Source organism: Hemibagrus wyckioides, linkage group LG09, assembly GCF_019097595.1.
Source record: "Hemibagrus wyckioides isolate EC202008001 linkage group LG09, SWU_Hwy_1.0, whole genome shotgun sequence".
Taxonomy (NCBI): Eukaryota; Metazoa; Chordata; class Actinopteri; order Siluriformes; family Bagridae; genus Hemibagrus; species Hemibagrus wyckioides.
Genome location: NC_080718.1, coordinates 9,709,618 through 9,729,935, shown reverse-complemented (window position 1 = coordinate 9,729,935; position 20,318 = coordinate 9,709,618). Strand labels below are relative to the sequence as shown.

Sequence of the window (20,318 nt, the reverse complement as noted above, 5' to 3'; positions counted from 1 at the left end):
GATCAAATTAAACAGAGGGTAAGTGAAAAAAGATTTTGGTTCATTGTGCAATTGAAATCATCTACTCCATTTTAATTTCCATATGTTCCGGATTACTCAGTATGGTCATTTCTCCCACGTTGGGTATGATTGATTTTGCTTTAAAATATGATTGATTTAACTCAGATTAAAGGGCTGAATGGGTAACAGCACATATTTGCTGCAGGAATTACACTTGCCGTGTCAGTGTTTCAGCACCTTCAGCATTTTCCACCACCCATTTAGAATTTAGTGTAAGTATTCCTATATAATTAATTCAGTTCAGACTGATTAATTTCTGTCTGTAAAGCCAGACCTTAATCATTTATGAAACAGGTAACTATGTATAATCTTCTATGGTTATAGATAATAATCTATAAATGGCTGTAAGTCCACAGTATGCCCTTTAAGACAAAATCATCATCAGTAACCCAGCACTTGTATGTATGTACTATAAATATGATTAATATGTTATCTTATATTGATCATATTTCTATGTACATTCTCCTTGATTTCCTTCTCCTAAGCCCTGAAAATCAATGAGTCTCTTTTTGTACTCAGGCCAGTTTTTTTTGTTCCTCACTCTATTTTAAATGAGTCCTCAATTGGGACCAAGAGCGACCGTTATGTCAGGTCAAGCTCTTCACTAATTAATCTGCCATCATCGAGGTCCAGCTGTTGTGGGCAGGATTTTATATTTGTTTTTAATGAGACCTTTTTAACTTTGTGGAGATGTAGCATTGGCTGGAGAACTGAGATCAAAATGTAAATGCATCTGGCACAGTTGGTGATGGCTTTACATTATCAGGGTATCATGGGAGCATCCTTATATTTCTGTAGACATGCAGCTTCTCCTCTATGTCCAGCAGTGATGCTCTATTTGCAAAAAGGTCTACATTAAAAAAAAAAAAAAGAAAAGAAAAAAACTAACCATGGAATTAGGCTTCTACTAAAGATAAATTTACCATAAATAGAAAATTAATCTGTATTTTTAAAGCATGTCAGAGTTTTAAAAAAATCAATGCTGGTAACTTGTACAATGCTGTTCATGGTTACTGTGCAAAGACTATGCGGGAATGAATGACTAGTCCTGCATTAACACTAAGGTTACTGTACCTACTCAGCATTACTAATTCATTACTCAGTAAGAATGCTTGGAGTTAGTAACTTGCATGCGATAATTCACTAATTACTTAATAACTACTTCTATTAACTTAATAATAACTACTGATAAATACTGGTTTTCACTGGGATGAATATGGGACAATTTCTGAGTCTCATCTTCCGAATGGAGATCTACGGGTTAATTTAATAATGCATTTTCTGTGACCTCAACCCTTAACCACCTTGACCTAAATTTTCCAAATGTATTATTTATATAGGCCTACTGTAATGAGGAAATGGCCACATGAATAACGTAATGGGAGACAGGTGTGTCACAAAGAAAACTGGGTTTAATTTATTCCCTTTTATCTTAACTACTCACTGTAACACAGAACAGTCATTAATACAGCTCTTTCAAACCACCCCACCATCCATTCACACACTGGGTGCCTGGCCACGCCCCTACTGTAACATAACGCCACTGCAGTTGACTGGCATCCCATAAAGTGGTTGCACAACAAGAGCCTTTTTCTTAACATCAGCAAAACGAAAGAAAGCTGTAAACAAGTACACACACTATTACATCTCGAAGTAGCTGCTTTGGAAAGACTCTGAAACTTCAAATCCCTTGGTCTTCACTTTTCCAACAAGCTCACCTTGTCCGACCACACCGCAACAATCACAAGGTCTGCCTGCCTGAAGCTGACAAAGGTTGGACTGATTCTTAAAAGCCTCACCCACTTCTCCCACTGTACTCTAGAGAGCATCCTGCCTAGGTGTATGGTATAGCATCTGCTCTGCCGACTTCCCAGAGAGTGGTCAAATTAACAGAACTCATAAAGTCAACAAAATCCAAGCCATTCAAGATGTCCACCGGACATGGGGCCTGAGAAAAGCTCACAAAATACTTTGCCATCTGGCAAGTGTTTCCGGAGCATTTTTACCTGGGTAGCATGTTAACTGCAGGCTATTGGCCTCCTAAACAGCCTATAAATATATATAGTGTCACTAAATGACTTCACTTCCATTCACTTTACAGTTGGACATTTGACATCAACTTGAGTATAGAGTGTAACACATACTGTATAAAGAATTAATTTCTTCCCCCATTATGTACATTGTATTTTAGTTATTGAATTTAAGTGTGCTGTTAAAAAGGCCTGGCTATTTTTTGTGTGTTTGTGTTTGTGTGTGTGTGTTATGTGAACAGTTTATTTGAGCCAGTACATACAGTATGTCTGACATACTGCACAAATGATCAATAAAATTGACAAAACAGTAGCATTTCAGTCATTGATAAGTAATTACTTTCACATAGTAAATAGTTTCCATGTGATTCACATTATAACGCTGTTCCAAATCATCATGAACTACTAAAGAATGAAACCTGTCAGTAATTAGCAAGGTATAAGTTAGTAAAAGAGAAGGGTGAGACTAACATATCAATTGGGAAAGGATATAACTCTACTGCTTATGTAAGATGTAATTGCTGCTTAGTTAAGGGTGAACTACTCCACTCATGCTTACTGAGTCATTTCCCAGCAGTTAGTAATAGTAACATATGTGTTAAAGAAGAACTGTTCATTCTTTTGCACTTAGTCCCTGCATATGCACGTAGGCCCTGATTTACTAAGATGCCAATTAAGGAGCCCTAATTTGTAGAGTCTTTGTATAGTAATTACAATATATTAATGTGTTTTGTGCAAGCTTGAAGGAAATAAAAATACTGAAATAACGAATTATGTTCAAATTGTTCAACATAGCTGTTGCAAACTCAAGATCTCTGATAATCTCCCAGGAGAATTAACTGAATCTAAAATTTAAGGGCTGTGAGGGATATCTAAAAACTATCCAGTATAAGTCAAATAGAAAAAAAGAAAAAACATAATTGTATGTTCAGTTCTTAAGGTATCTGCAAATAAAATTCTTTTCAAAGGCCCTTTGAATTCTGTCAGAATCAAAAGTGAGACTGAGGCAAATATTTGCACTGAACAGTTTTTTTTTCCAATTGTTTGCACACTAAAATTGGATCAAAATTAATTAAAATCAAAATTAAAATCTCTTCAGTCCTTTTGGGAAGCACAATGGCAAGCTGTATAAACTACACACTCCTCACAGGTGTAAGCAGTTGTTGCTGAATTGTTCAATTAGAAATCAGAGCGTTAGCACAATAAAAGGCCATAAATTATCTCTCCTGTTTTGAAGGACAATGGAAGTCATTGGTAAAGGAAAAGCTAAAGGTGAAAGAATCAGATGAGTAAGAGGAGGATGAGGATGAGGACAAGGAAGGACAATTGCCTGATTTCTTTTTCTAACATTTTGCATGTGTTTTTGCTTTTTTATGTGTAGATTTTTGAACCAATGAGCCTCTTTCATATATTATTTTGGTGCAGAAAACCATTTATCTTACTGAATGTTTCTTTTGGTTTTCTCCAGGTGGTTATGGAAAGTGTTACATACAAAACACAAGTGTTTTGAAATACAGTGTTTTGGAACACAGAAAGATGGGATATTCATAGCAGGGTTTTGTGCGTTCATACAACATGTGTGTGTGTGTGTGTCATTTTGCTGCAGAAAACATTTTAGAAAGAGTTAAAACAGTTTGAATGCATTTTTTTGCTAGATCTGTGCATTTCTTTGTTGGTTTTGTGGTTTTGCGTATTGTGTTTAAGGAACAATGGACCAAAGACTTTGCAAATGTGTGTAAACAACTGGGAAAAACTGTAATATAAAATCAACATGTACTCTGGTAACATTAAAGTATGATTTTGAGAAGCTTTTAAAACACTTATCATTTAATAAAGCAATTGCTTTAGTTTGTCGTTAAAAACCAGAAATAAGCATGCATAAATTTAATAACTACCCTTAGGGTAGGCAATTATTATTGCCAAAGTGACTTTCAGGCTGCAGTTAATTGAATTGTGGATGATAATCTATTTGAATGATTAGCATCCTCTATTTTTTTACTTTTTCCAGTTGCAGAATGGACAAGATTCTGCTATTTTGCTTATATGGTATATGCAGTCCTCCATAAATCCAGATAAATAAGCTTGCATGTTTTTGCATGGTGTTTTTTACACACACAAGATTTTAGTAAACCAGGGCATTAATTTTCCAGACCATGATTCCTCTACATTACATGAAATCCATTACTTCTTCCCAAATCTATGTGTGTGTGTCTTTGAGTAATATTCATTGTGCTTTTCTTCTCTCTCTTTATAGCAATCTACAGTCAGTTTCAGGGTTGCTATGGCTGACATTACAATCCCATTGTTTTGCTGTTTGCCACATGCATCTTTTTTCCATGCCAATTTTTAACAGTTGATCCGATTTGTCATAATGATTTATGTGCTGTCCTTCCTCAGATAAGGGATGATAATAAAAGGCAGCACCCCTGCCTGGTGGATTTCTCAAAGCTGCCTGAAACAGAGAAGAATTACAACCTGCAGATGTCAACAGAGACATTAAAGTAAGACCTCTGTGGGTGTGGATGAATGTGTTTACATGCCATTCACATGTCAACTTGCTTTAAAGGTATGAGATAAAGCTAAAAACAAACAAGCTGATCAGGTTATGTCTTCTAAAATTGGTGTAAGAGTATATAAGGTATCTCGTGCATAGAAGTATTTTCTAAGTAAGTAAAATGATAAAATACACTATATTGTCAAATGTTTTGGGACAACAAGTTTATGTTTTCCATGTGTTCCAAACACTTCCATGGCCACAGGTGTATAAAATCAAGCACCTAGGCATGCAGACTGCTTCTACAAACATTTGTGAAAGAATGGGTAAAGTACGCTGCCACTGGACTCTAGAGCAGTGGAGATGTGTTCTCTGGAGTGATGAATCACGCTTCTTGCCTGAACGGTACTTGCCTGACTGCATTGTGCCAAGTGTAAAATTTGGTGGAGGGGGGGATTATGATGTGGTGGTGTTTTACAGTTGTTGGGCTTGGCCGCTTAGTTCCAGTGAAAGGAACTCTTAATGCTTCAGCATACCAAGACATTTTGGACAATTTCAAACACCCAACTTTGTGGAAACAGTTTGGGGATGACCGCTTCCTGTTCCAACATAACTGTGCACCAGTGACCAAAGCAATTTGACTGGCCTGCACAGAGTCCTGACTTCAACCCGAAAAACACCATTGGGATGAATTAGAGCTGAGACTGTGAGCCAGGGCTTCTTGTTCAACATCAGTGCCTGACCTCACAAATGCGCTTCTAGAGGAATGGTCAAAAATTCCCATAAACACACTCCTAAACCTTGTGGAAAGCCTTCCCAGAAGAGTTGAAGCTGTTATAGCTACAAAGGGTGGGCCAACTTCATATTAAACCCTACGGATTAAGAATGGGATGTCATCACATAAGATCATCTACGTACATGTAAAGGCAGATGTCCCAAAACTTTTGGCAATATAGTGTGTGTATATATATATATATATATATATATATATATATATATATATATATATATATATATATATATATATATATATATATATATATATACATATATATATATATATATACACACTATATTGCCAAAAGTATTCGCTCACCTGCCTTGACTCGCATATGAACTTAAGTGACATCCCAATCCATATTCAATCCATATCCACATTCCTAATCCATAGGGTTCAATATGACGTCAGTCCACCCTTTGCAGCTATAACAGCTTCAACTCTTCTGGGAAGGCTGTCCACAAGGTTTAGGAATGTGTTTATGGGAATTTTTGACCATTCTTCCAGAAGCGCATTTGTGAGGTCGCACACTGATGTTGGACGAGAAGGCCTGGCTCTCAGTCTCCGCTCTAATTCATCCCAAAGGTGTTCTATCGGGTTGAGGTCAGGACTCTGTGCAGGCCAGTCAAGTTCATCCACACCAGACTCTGTCATCCATGTCTTTATGGACCTTGCTTTGTGCACTGGTGCACAGTCATGTTGGAAGAGGAAGGGGCCAGCTCCAAACTGTTCCCACAATGTTGGGAGCATGGAATTGTCCAAAATGTCTTGGTATGCTGAAGCATTCAGAGTTCCTTTCACTGGAACTAAGGGGCCAAGCCCAGCTCCTGAAAAACAACCCCACACCATAATCCCCCCTCCACCAAACTTTACACTTGGCACAATGCAGTCAGACAAGTACCGTTCTCCTGGCAACCGCCAAACCCAGACTCGTCCATCAGATTGCCAGATGGAGAAGCGCGATTCGTCACTCCAGAGAACGCGTCTCCACTGCTCCACTGAGTCCAGTGGCGGCGTGCTTTACACCACTGCATCCGACGCTTTGCATTGCACTTGGTGATGTATGGCTTGGATGCAGCTGCTCGGCCATGGAAACCCATTCCATGAAGCTCTCTGCGCACTGTTCTTGAGCTAATCTGAAGGCCACATGAAGTTTGGAGGTCTGTAGCGATTGACTCTGCAGAAAGTTGGCGACCTCTTCGCACTATGTGCCTCAGCATCCGCTGACCCCGCTCCGTCAGTTTACGTGGCCTACCACTTCGTGGCTGAGTTGCTGTTGTTCCCAAACACTTCCACGTTCTTATAATACAGCTGACAGTTATCTGTGGAATATTTAGGAGTGAGGAAATTTCACGACTGGATTTGTTGCACAGGTGGCATCCTATCACAGTTCCACGCTGGAATTCACTGAGCTCCTGAGAGCGACCCATTCTTTCACAAATGTTTGTAAAAACAGTCTGCATGCCTAGGTGCTTGATTTTATACACCTGTGGCCATGGAAGTGATTGGAACACCTGATTCTGATTATTTGGATGGGTGAGCGAATACTTTTGGCAATATAGTGTATATATATGTGTATATATATATATATGTGTATATATATATATATATATATATATATATATATATATATATATATATATATATATATATATATATATATATATATATATATGATTTTGAGTGCATGTGAAGAAGCAGCAGCAATGCAAAGTGCCATTGTTCACAAGGAATAAAAAGCCACATATAGATGGCAGAGCCAAAACATCCCTGTCTATCAGGTCTTCATTTAGAACTATAGAATGTTTAAATTTATATTGTATTTAAATTTCTAACATGGCCATGATCATTTTAATGAGCTGCTTCCAAAAGATGGGCTGATTATTCAAAAGTATTTAATCATCAAAAAAGTCGACAAGACTGGTACATTAAACGTTTTGGAAAGTTTTAAGGTGAGAGATTTAAAAAAATGACATGTTTACTCATTGTAATGGTAAAATGTATTAGTGTTAATGCTCAATAACAGTCTAAAATCCTACAGAAATATAAGCAATTTGATGCAACAGCAGATTCAACGTATATGTACAGGGCAGAGGTTTTGTGCTAGTGCAGTATGTCAAGATGGCAAAAACAAATTCATACAATCACACACATAGTAAATTTAAATGTGGCTTATTTCAATGTGACATTTTAAAATGTGCCAAGATTTGCTTTCATAATCTGTATTCATACTTCTATTATTAATAAGTAAAAAAAAAATTCAGTAATAAAAGAGCAGATGAGTGAGTTTCTCACATGACCCCACTCCATCAATTGAACCATAGTTTGGGAACCCACCTGAAATATAGCAATGTCAGCATAATATCTCAGCAGCTCTGGCTGATGTGTCTTTAGGACTCTTTTGGCTCTGGGCTGCCATGTGGTTCAGGTCAATGTCAACGCCGAGGAGGAGCTGAAAAAAGTGAAACTTCCAAAGAAGTAAGTCTATTGCATAAAGCAGTGGCTAAAGTGTTAACCTGCTAGTGGATGATAAAGTACACCCGCAAAATGCATTAATCCAGGGAACTGTTGTGATTCATAGACTAGTTAGATTCTAAGAACTAATTATACACTATGTATGAACTAACATTTGAGTCTAGTGCACTTATGTACACTTTGTTTATTGCAGAGCATATATGGTTTTACCTTAAAACCAGACCACAATATCAGAAAGCTGAAAACTAAGTTGTTAGTAATATTGATTAGAGGGCTAATCATTAGGTCATTAGAGAATAGCATATTGAATTTAACAATCTTTGCTATGCTTTCTTGAAGCTACATGATGTCTAATGGTTATAAGCCCATGCCACTGGAGCTTTCAGAAGTGAAGCTAAGCCCCGCACAAGAGCTGCTTGTTGACAAGTTGGCTGAGAATGCACACAACGTTTGGGCCAAAGATCGGGTTAAACAGGGCTGGACCTATGGCATACAGCAGGTAATAAAGGTTGATCTTTTGATTTGGTGTTTTCTGTTGACATTTATGGACATACATTTGTCTAACACAGTAATCCATTAGACTAAAGTCTGCCAATCCCCTTTAATGAAACCTTGAGATTTTTTAAAAATATTTTGGGCTTTGGGGGTACATATTACAAGAATGAAAGAAGAAGTCTTTTTTAGTCATTCCATTAAAAAAAATATCCTAGGTTTTTGTGCAACATAAAAGACAAAAACGACTGCCAGACTAAAACTACATTTAGCACAAGTATTAATCAAATATAAGATATGAGAGAAAAACTACAGCACAAGAATATGATACACAGAATATGTACAGTATATGTAAAACAGTTTTTGCAGCAACAAGACAAACTATATGAACTATATAACTATATAAACTATAATTGTCTTCACTATAACTGTAAAAGATTTTCCACAGAACAGCAATGTAGAGCAGAATGTTAGCAAAGAAATAATAATAGGGATATATGGATAATTAAATTTTCAATGAGCTGAATCCATTCCTGGGAAGTTAACATAGCTGTATAGAGTGCTATCCCCCAGAGCAGAGTAGCTAAATAACACTGCATAACCCTCCCCTCTCTATCTATGTTTAGGATCTGAAAAGCAAGCGCAATCCTCGTCTTGTGCCATATGCATTGCTTGATGAGCGCACCAAGAAGTCGAACCGAGACAGCCTGCGTGAAGCCATCCGTACACTAATTGGCTACGGCTATAACATTGAGCCTCCTGACCAGGAGGGGGGTGAGTGCCTTAGGGAAGTTTAATCAGCAGTGTGTTATTTAAAACACCAAGAATGTCATGTGCAGTTGTATGCTGCTGGTATTTTATCCGCTTCATAAATACCTATTAGTAATTAATGCTTGCCAGTGATGCATTTTACAGCAATACTGTAAACCTGTGATTCACACCTGATTTCATTAATAATTTTCATTAATAATTTTCATTAATAGTGGAGGAGTTTATGTGGTTTAACTTTGGCATTAGAGCCTGACAATCAAGAAGTAGAGAATGCAATGTGTTTTATTTGCCTCATGATTTACGGCCTGATTGGTTAGGTGATAAAAAGCAATTAAGGCTACTCAGCATTTTTCTAGACACTAGCAGATACTAGCAGATCTAGACACTAGTAAATCAAAGCATGCATTTCTAATTTAGCTGTTTGTTTATATTTTCAGGTATAGTCTTTTAATATTAATAACACTATGTAACAAATTTTTACTTTTTTCTTGTTCCTGGGAAATAAGTATTATTTCCCCATTCTTTGTAACCCAAATAAAGAGAAAAAACCCATATTAGCTATGAAAGCTTGGGTTAGTTTTGGGTGTTTTAGTAAAATGGGCTAATTTTGAGGTTTTCGATCTCTTAAAAGCCCAAACCCGAACTTCAAGTGGCTTAATGGCTATTTTTTATCATTTTCCATCAAGAGTAATTGGAAAATGTCATTCACTACCCAGGAACAAAAATCATGTTACATAGTGTAATGTGTGTGCAGCTTTGCTTCTTCCACTTGCGAAAAAAACATTTCAGTAGGTGAATTGGATATGGATAATTGCCACTGTATGTAGATCAACATGGAATATTAAATAAGACCTACATCTTCCTGAAATACTTAAACTAGTGCTTTTTTTCTTCTTTGTTTAGATATATTTTTAAAAAGTGCTGTGTTTCCTTTCAACAAAGTTTTAGACTCTATGGTATTCTTAGTTTGTGACCTAGAGAACTAGTATTGATGTATTCATTGCTAGAGACTTCAAAGCACTTTTGTAGGTCGCACTGGATAAGGGCATCTGCCAAATGGTGTAAATGTAAGTAAAAAAAAAAAGGTCTTTTGACCAGTTTTGAAATCTGTACATGACTGAACTGTTGCATTTTTTTTTGCATTATTTAAGAAGACAGTCATGTTATCTATGACATGGCCAATGGTTACTAAGATAATTAGCTAGCTAGCTATCAGCTTAGCCAAACACTATCACAGCGAACACTGTTTTATTTTCATGACAGTTCAGCATTTCCTAATTCTCTTGCTCTCTATCCCCGCATGCAGGTTGTGTGGTAGAGAGATTAAGCATCGATAAGATTCGCTTTTTCCGTTTGGAGAGGACGTATGCAGTGAAAACAGGGAAGTGGTATTTTGAGTTTGAGGTGGTGACTGGAGGAGATATGAGGATCGGTTGGGCTCGGCCAGGTGTGCGGCCCGATGTGGAACTGGGAACAGATGATCAGGCCTTTGTCTTTGATGGTTATAAGGTGAGTTTTTGATTCACATCTAACTATAGACATATCCCATGATATGGCATGTAGGTTGCAGAGTTCTACTAAACACAGATTTGCATTAATACAAATGATTCACTTATTAATTGATTATTAACTGATTATCTATAATCTAATCTATAAAGTACACTCACATTCTACTGCCGGAGTTACAGTACCTGAAAAGTTAAGAATCAAGTAGTCTTTATTTGCAAATATTTTTGTACTGTACCATATTAAAAGACCATATTTTGTGTATGGAAATTAATTACACTGAATCTTTATTGAGGTTTCAAAATGGTAGAATTCCTGATTGTTAATGTCAAACATTAGAAACACAAATCAAAGTAAATAGAGACTAATACAAAACTAAGGGAATTCAAGAATGCACTGCAAACTACAAGCTACTATAAGCTACAACAAACTATGCTATAGACGCAACAAGTAAAAGCAAATAAGAACACAAGGAAGATACAGCACAACTATTAATGTTTATAGTATCTGTTACTTTACCATATGTTAGCATCTGCTCAGCATCTGTTATACTTGGTTATAGCCAGTTACAGTCAAGTTTGTCTGTAGTTTACTGGCTCTAGCAACTAAAATAAATCTGCAAAGAATCTGGAGATATTACAGAATGTTGCGATATGTAGAAATGAATTATACTGCAACTAGGTCATATGAGAACAGAGTATTGAGTCTGTTTGTATTACTTAAGTCTTGGCTAATATCAACACTAAATGTTGTCTGTTGAGCACATGATTATTTTATTAGAATCCAAGTACGAACCACATATTGTACTCTTTACAGAAAGAATGAATATAATTAAATTCACAGCCCACTTCAGATCTCCCCACAGATTTTTAGTTGGATTCAGCTCTGGGCCCTGGCTAGCTCATTAAAAAACATTGATTTTCTTTTAGTTAAGCTATTCATTTGTTGATGTGGATGTATTCTTTGGGTCACTGTCATGTTGCAAAATTGAAATTCCTTTTCAGCTTACTAGCAAATACCTTATGGTTTTGTACTAAAATCAGCAAGTAATTTCACTTTAATAAAAGCCCCAATTCTGCCTGAAGAAAAGCAGGCCTAAAGCATGATGCTGCCACCACCATGCTGAACTTGTGTGTGTTTTTTTTTCTAAACAAATATACGTTTTGGGATTGTGAAATTATTACGCTTGTGGGAATTGGTCTCATCAGACCATAACACATTTTGCCATGTGGCTTGGGGGGATTCAGTTGGATTCAGTTGGATTTTTTTTGTGGAAAGGGCTTCCATGTAGTCACCCTACCCCATAGACTAGACATGTGAAGAATATGAGAGATGCATGTTAACACATGCAGAGGGTAACCAGCACATGTCAGGTTGTCCTGTAAGTCCCTGGTAAGTTTTTTATCTTGTTCTTTCTTTAAAAAAAATTTGTAGGAACATCCTGTTCTTGTCATTGTGTCTTGTCACAGTTTTCTCCATTATATCTTTTACAGTGTGCATGTTTCTGAAAATGCTCTTTTTTTTACAACTCTTCTGATACATACCTTTCAACAAGTGAGATACCATACATATATGAGCTCTTTGCAGACCATGGCTTGTGTGACTTAAAGAAAATCCTACAGAAGTCCTGCAACTTTTGTCCTGCAAATTATTGATCACAATAATTTAATTTTGAACATGAGATTGAAAGTGATTGTTTCCATCTAAACACAACCACATCCCCAACTATAAAAGGGTTTGCATAATTATGGGTTATTGAATTTTTTTTTATTATTTTTACAATTTTTCCTAAAATGTTTCTGATTAGTTTTTCACATAATTTTGTATATGCTTCAATTTCACACTGAGGGTGGACAAAGAGTTCTTAGTTTAAATTTCATCTGTCATTTTACCTGGGGTGTGTAGATTTTTTATATCCACTGTAAATGAGACTTGCTTGATACTTGAGTCCACAAGAGGGCTTTTTTCATGCTGATGCAAGCATAATTTGCTAATTAATGCTGATGTGTTGCTACACTATGGTGGGGCTCAAGCCAAATATTTTTTGTTTGTGCAGTTTTTTGGGGCATAAATTAATACACAGCCCTGATTTGGGAGATACAGAAATCAGTGCAGTGAGATTTTCACATCTTAGCACAAAGTGGGGGATATTTTATTTCCCAAGTTAAATCTGGTTTTCGCTATTCATATCTGCCCACTTTTATTTACATTTTGAAAAAATGATGCAGCAGGCTAGTCCGTTTTTCTGAAATTTTATTGCAGCAAATCAAAATGGTATTTAGTAGTTTGTATGGCCCCCACGTGCTTGTATGCATGCTCCTAATGAGACGACGGATGGTGTCCCGGGGTATTTCCTCCCAGATCTGGACCAGGGCATCACTCAGCTCCTGGACAGTCTGAGGTGCAACCTGGGGGCGTCGGATGGAATGGAACATAATGTCCCATTAGGTCAGGCAAGCCTGGGGGCCATTCAGTGGTATCAAGTCCTTCATTTTCCAGGGACTGCCTGCATACTGGGGAAACTTTGCCTTTATGGTGGATTCACTGCTGATGCTTTCCATACCCTGCCAATCCTGTTTGATGTCTAGAAGCTTCTCCACTATTTTCTTTCCCCTGGGGAGTGATCAAACATGCTGAAAGCATTATGAAAGGTTCCTGTGATGAAATGGATTTCCCGTCTTGAGACCAAATGCCTGTAACCTTAGGCAAGTGCTTTGTCTGTGAGGAGGTTTATGAAATTAGTGATTTTACACCACACAGATATTCTCTTACTCTGACAAATACAGAGCGAACATTTCACGTTACTCTGTTTACAGACTTGATATTATAGTGAAATTAAGGTAAGGATAATTAGGGGTTAGCCTGATTAAAATCCCCAGGAATGATTAAGAAGCCGTCTGGTTGTGCAGTCTGTAACTTACTCGCAGACGTATATTTCCCCAAGCACCTTCTTAGTGTTTGCATCTGGTAGAATGTACATAGCGACAATAGCCACAGCTGTGAACTCCCACAGTAAATAAATTGGTCAGCATTTTACTACGAAAAGCTCTGCCAATGGTGTGCCCCTGTGTGAGAGTGTGGAGGAAGATTTGGGAGGCAGGTGGGACATTCCGTCTGCGCTTTTAAGGAAACTTTAAAAAGAACTCCAAAAACAACACAGCAAGGACTGGGTTTATTCTGGACTTTTGCTCCTTCAGGTTCAAGTTCATTCTCCTTGGCTGTGTGTGTGTGTGTCTTGTAAGCGCCACTACTGAGTCACTGAAAGCACATAGAGACACAAATATTTAGACTCACAGTAATAAGTCTCTCATGTAATAAGAACTCAAATAAAAAAAACTAAAAATAAAAAAATAACAGAGGAAAAAAACACCCTCTCACTCTTGTTCCAGTGCACCAATGGCAGGTGGTAAAGGAATTTCTTGGTCAACTGGTTCAGTCCTTTGTGATCACTGCACCTCCATCTTTTTCCACAGGAGAAACTAGTTGATGCTGAGTTAGTGAAAGCTGGAATGGTTCTGGCAGCAACACTCTGTGCACTTTGACAACATTTTTTTTAATTACCTCTTGACCTTATTGACCATATTGTGGGAATGTGAGAAACTGGTTTAATTAAACATTGTAGCAATTTGTAGCAACACACAATTTAAACACAACCCTTTTACATTTGTGCCACCATCTGCATCAGTGGTCACAGTTACACCAGAACAATCGTTGTCTCAGTTCTATGCCTTGCTAATACACAAGCACTACGATAACAAAAATGGAGTGAATACATTTACTTATACTTTCTAAGTAATATCTACCTGACACCTCCGATTATAATCTGATGCAAATATCATGTCAGTCACCAAAATGAAATAAGTGAATAATTAAATTTAATTTCATTCATTGAGATAATGAAGAGCAATGTGTTTTGCAAATGAAACACCCCAGTCTGGTGCATTATTATGCTACATTTTGAAAATATCATAACTGAAATATACAGTCTGAAACAAGCAGTGGCGCAAAATACGTATTCTCAGGTTACTTTTATTTGTAAGTTGTAACGAAAATATACATTTGTCAGTGAACCAATAGGGCTAAAATAAGGTACAATTTCTACTGTGTACATATTTACTACTGTTATTAATGCAGGTAAGACTATAAGATATGACATGTTTAAATATTAACTTGCACCTTGAAAGTCAGTGAACTACAAAAGCAAATAACTACAAGAAATAGGTTAACCTTGTTAACCTAACATATGTTGGGTTTGGGTATGAGCTCTATTTATTGTTATACTTATAGGGTCATCGTCTCCACCAGGGTAGCCGATTGTTTGGTCGTTGCTGGCATGCTGGGGATGTGGTGGGCTGCATGATTAACATGGAGGACAAGTCCATGATCTTCACACTTAATGGAGAAATCCTCATTACAAACAAGGGCTCAGAACTCTGCTTTGCCGACTTTGAAACTGAGGATGGTGAGAAATAATGTTTAACTCTTTCATCATGTTTTGTCACACAGCCACTGATATGTAGCAAGTGTAGACTAAATGATATGAGTCTAAATTTCTAAATTTGGGATTACAGTTTTTCTAATAAAAATTTAACAAAGTAATTTTTAGAAATAAAGCCTATAAAGTGACCAACACTGTATAGTAAAAGCTTTTTACATGTTTTAGTTCAGGTCTTGGGTTATTCAGTTATAAATTACTGACATCATTTGAGAAATCATATATTTCTAAAATTATATTGCAGATTGTGCTCAGTTACCTTTGATATACAATGTGAAATAAAAGTCACTTTAGTCTTTAACAGTCCCTTCATCCTTTAATTAGACTAAATTTATAGACACTAGCTGAGTTTGTGGATGCATCTTATGTGTGTATGTACATTAATATCATTTATTTTAGCTGAGCAACATATATAAGTGATTTTATAAATTAATTCCACAAATGTGCAGTTATAAAATCAAAATATATGTATATATAACCTGATCAGTGCATTCACTGCTAAGTAGTAAACAGTTTACATTGTGCTACTTTCATATTTTTTAAACAATTTTTATTCTATTCTGCAAACTCTAGGCTTTATTCCAGTCTGTAGTCTGGGCCTTTCCCAAGTTGGACGTATGAACCTGGGCAAGGATGCCAGTACCTTTAAATATTACACCATGTGTGGCCTGCAAGAAGGATTTCAGCCCTTTGCTGTCAACATGAACCGAGAAGTCACCATGTGGTTTAGCAAGCGCCTTCCTACTTTTGTCAATGTTCCCAAAGATCATAGTCATATTGCAGTAAGTTTGCAAAATTGATGCAAAATTGATTATTGAAGTACACTGCAGTTAGTCCCTAGGTTTTAATATTCTAGATTTTCAAAAGCAATATGTATATACTCTACTGGTCAAACCTTATTGGCACTACAGCCAGAGATCTCATTTAAAAATGTTTCTCTGACCTCTAATGTAGGTGATTAGTCTAAAATTGTTAAGTAATCTAAAGTACACCTGCTTATGTGATTTATGACATACTTCTACTATATCCTTTAAAATAGATGAAAACATTAGTAGCAGGCATCTTAAGTTAGAAGTTAAAAACGCTTTCATGAATCCCATATGGCAAGAGAAGTGAGATCTCTCTGTTTTCAGGAGATTTCCCAATGTTGCCACTGCCACTCATGGCTGGGAGTCCTGATACCTGGTCCTGCTCTCTGGGTGGGAAAGATAGCATTACATTCTTCTGTTAATTAGAGCATCTTTGGTATCGGTGAGCTGATGTATACAGAACAGTCCCATGGCTGTACCTTATGCTGTTGCTTGATCAGCATTTTGAAAATCTGCACATGTCTCTGAGGTACAATGTGTTATCCCTCCCCCTCCCTTCTCCTTGTCTGGTTGGTAGGGTTAGTGTTGGGGGAAATTGTACACCTTCTATACAAAGTTTAAACACATAAAAATATCTAATTGGGATAAAAACGAAATTAGTCTGTTCTTATATGTTGTTTTTTTTAAATATACAGTATACAGTGTAAATATAAAGCATGGAAGTATTTCTTTCTTTCTTTTGTTCCATTTTAATGAAAAGTGAATTCCATGAAGGACAATAATCAATATATGGTGAGAGGTTAAAATCCAGATATTTGCAGGTTACAAGGATCGATGGCACTATTGACAGCCCCCCATGTCTTAAAGTGACTCACAAGACATTTGGGACACAGAACAGCAATGCTGACATGGTGTTCTGCCGTCTGAGCATGCCTGTTGAGTTCCACTCCACCTACAGAAATGTCCCTGCCACTGAAATGAACGGAGTGCACGAAGAAGAGCCGCTCAAACTCAAATATAGGTGAAACTATATTATTTCTCTTCATGCAGCATTTAATTAACATTTTGCCACTGATACAAATTTTAAGGAGGTAGAAATTCTGACAATGACACTATTGACACAATATACATATTAATTAAAGGTAAAACAAAAAACATAAAGATATTTGATAATTGATATGATAATTGGATGCCACAACTCACCAGAACATATTATAAACACCTTGACTAATAGATACAAGATATTTCCTTTCTGATAATATTTATTTTAATAATTATCTATTTCTGATAATAGACAAGATATTTCCTCTACTCGTGTGAGTTGAGAAGAAAGAGTGCTTTGTAACACACCAGTTCAAAATAATTTTTATTTCAAAATGCAACATGTAATCCAATATATAAACCAAGAGTAGAATGCCAAGTTGAATGTGGTATGTGTCTGTTTTTACCAAGGATGATGTGCTAATATGGTATGCTTTTAACTGTTTCACAGGTATCCTGTAAAATCTATGAAACACGTAGATGAGGGGAGGAGAACTGACTATAGTAACATAACAACTGTAAGTCACTGGGAGTTATGGCATTTTATATTCATCCATGTCTTATTCATTGTAACAGAATACACGGTATGGTTAAAAATAATTAAAATACGCTAGTAAGAAATAGTTAAATAGTTAATAAAAAATGTCCTACTTTATTCTTACAAGCAATATTTCATAATTGTTTACTAATATTAGTGAGATAATACTAAAAGCAGCTATAATGATGACTATACCACTAGCTTACTATGCCTTTATCAGATACAAAGTAATAGCCTTAAAATTTTTGGTGAGCTCTGTATATAGAGTTAATTCGGTACCTTGGATGGCAGACCACACAGTTTTTAGGTAAGCAAATGTATTGGAATAAATACTTTTAAAGTAAACAATACTTAATATTCAGTTACATATCCCTCGCTTAAATTAACTGCATCAAGCTGGTGACCCATTGACATCATAAAACTATTTGTAGAACCCTGTTCTATGTGAGGATGTGGAGGAAGACTTGGAAATACCAGAATATTAACTGAGCTCTAGGCTTGTGTTTTTTTAGTCTACTTTTTTGGCACACAATTTGGAGAAATGGAGCATGGTGAGATGTTAGAGAGGGTTTGTTGTTTGTTTTGGGGGTGGGGTGGGGCGGTTTCTCCTTCCAGTCTCTTCTTCAGAAAGTGAATAGCATGCTCAGTTGAAATAAGTTCTAGTGATACACTTGGCCAGTCTAAAACTTCTTTTTCCCGTAATGAAGCTTCATTTGGCAGTGTGTTTTGGGCCATCTCCTTGCTGCATAAAGTTACTCCCAATTTGATTTGATGCAGTTCTCTGTAAATTGGCAGACAGGATGTTTCTGTAGATTTCTGAATTCATTCTGCTGTTACCATCATGAGTTACAGCATCAGTAAAGATAGGTGGTTTTGCATATACATAATATATATCAGGTCTTTGTGAGAGACAAACAAAATCAAGCAATACAGAAGCATTTCAAACCAACTAATACACATTTTCATTTTGATGAAACTGTTCATGGGCTCAGTCAATGTTTCTGCTGCTTATTGAAGGTTTGTATAATGATTTCTCTGTTTTCCACAGTACTATCATTCAGTACGAGTGTTTGCTGGCCAAGATCCTTCGTGTGTGTGGGTTGGCTGGGTTACACCTGACTTCCATTACTACAGCAACTACTTTAATCTCAGCAAGATCCGAACAGTGACAGTAACATTAGGGGATGAACGAGGTCGGGTCCATGAAAGGTATATCCTTGAACTATTTTTTTGAATTGGGTCCATGAGTGCTATATCCTTGATCTACTTTGTTGTAACAGGTCAGTGTATATGCTAGTCAGTTTAATCCAGGCCTGTTTGCAGTGTTAAAAGGAGTAACTGCTACATTGTGTGGGGAGGTGATGCCATTAGCTCCAGCCACTCCTCCAGCAGAAGTAATGTGGATTTGGAGATTGGTTGCCTCATTGATTTGGCTACTGGCTTGGTGGTCTTTACTGTCAATGGCAGAGAACTTCCAACCTCATATCAGGTACTATGTTCTATTATGCCGTTATGGCATGCACTAACATTATAACTTTTCTCATTGCACTTTTAAAGTGTACAGTATGTAACAGATAAACAGATAAAACTAAAGGTTCAACATTTTATTGCTATCACTACTCTGTGACATGGAATTATGTTATCATCTCATTTTCATATGATATATAAGGCAGAATACACTATGCTGAATTGTATTACTGATATTATATCTTTTTAACTGTATTAATGATAATAATTTTTTGGTGCTCCTGGTTTTTTAAGTTGATCTCACACAGTGGGAAACATACACAGTAGATGTATTCTACCAAGACTGAAAATCATTTTAGAAATAGCAATTGTGTGTGAAATTTGAAATGACTAACAGGCAGGTATTAAATAATCGTAAGCCCATTTCTATCTGAGGTTCTGAAATCAAACCATTATTTTGCTGTCTCTGTACCTCTAAGTAATTTAGAAGCTGTCTCAAATGTATGTTTTGGTTTGACGTTAGATGCTGTGCACACCTCTGCTTGTAACATTCCATAAGATCCAGTTAAAATGTTTTTAAGCAATCATCTCTTATTCATGCACAATTTCTCTTTTCTGCCTCTGTCATTTGCACACTAGCTCTGTCTTCCTCATCTTCTTGGTCTTTTTTTTCTTGGCCTCTTACATGCTTACTCCTGCCTCTCTTTTCTCTCACCATTTTTAAAAATCAGTTCCCTGTTTATTGCCTAACCTCGGTTGCTCACTATTACTAGAAAGGTTTCATTATCATGCCTACCTCACAATATTGTTTCCCTCTCTACCTTTCTTACATCTTTCAAACACAGACAACCTACTTATTTTACAAGAACTGACACCTTTAAAATGATTTGGTAATTCAGAGCCTTCACATCAGTGACATCCATGGCTACCATTGCAATTGCAAAAGCTCACAGGACCTATTTGTGCTATAATAAGAAGTATAATTTAGTTTCCTTTTCAAAGAAGTATTGATGTCAAGATGGTTGTGTTTTGCAGGTGGAGCCAAATACAAAGCTTTTTCCAGCTGTGTTTGTACGTCCCACCAGTTCAAATCTGTTCCAGTTTGAATTGACAAAGATCAAGGTTAGTGCATTTCACTAATAGTAACTTTCTATTTATTTTAAAAGAGTTGGAACCATTCAGAAGACATTTGCATGCATTAATCTCATGGTAGTTTAATTGAATGCTTATATATGTGTTTACAGTTGTTTATGTATAGAGTTACATTATTAGTTTGTTAAGTCCAAATTATATCCAAGTTATATAAATTGTACTCTGATAAATAATCTTAGATTAATACCCACTGAAAACCCAACCCATTAG

General features: G+C 36.5%; 1 protein-coding gene across 12 annotated transcripts in view; it reads left to right on the top strand.

The window, feature by feature from the left end:
• LOC131359491 (ryanodine receptor 3) overlaps positions 1-20,318 on the top strand; it is a 164,620-nt gene that overhangs the window by 82,562 nt on the left and 61,740 nt on the right. For all 12 annotated transcript variants that reach the window (XM_058399395.1, XM_058399394.1, XM_058399396.1 and 9 more), the window contains 12 exons: positions 4,488-4,591; positions 7,757-7,840; positions 8,177-8,336; positions 8,956-9,103; positions 10,407-10,609; positions 14,894-15,068; positions 15,675-15,883; positions 16,732-16,931; positions 17,403-17,469; positions 18,538-18,698; positions 18,813-18,978; positions 19,992-20,078. In XM_058399395.1, coding sequence (XP_058255378.1) covers positions 4,488-4,591; positions 7,757-7,840; positions 8,177-8,336; positions 8,956-9,103; positions 10,407-10,609; positions 14,894-15,068; positions 15,675-15,883; positions 16,732-16,931; positions 17,403-17,469; positions 18,538-18,698; positions 18,813-18,978; positions 19,992-20,078 — 1,764 coding nt within the window. The remainder of the gene's footprint in view (positions 1-4,487; positions 4,592-7,756; positions 7,841-8,176; positions 8,337-8,955; positions 9,104-10,406; positions 10,610-14,893; positions 15,069-15,674; positions 15,884-16,731; positions 16,932-17,402; positions 17,470-18,537; positions 18,699-18,812; positions 18,979-19,991; positions 20,079-20,318) is intronic.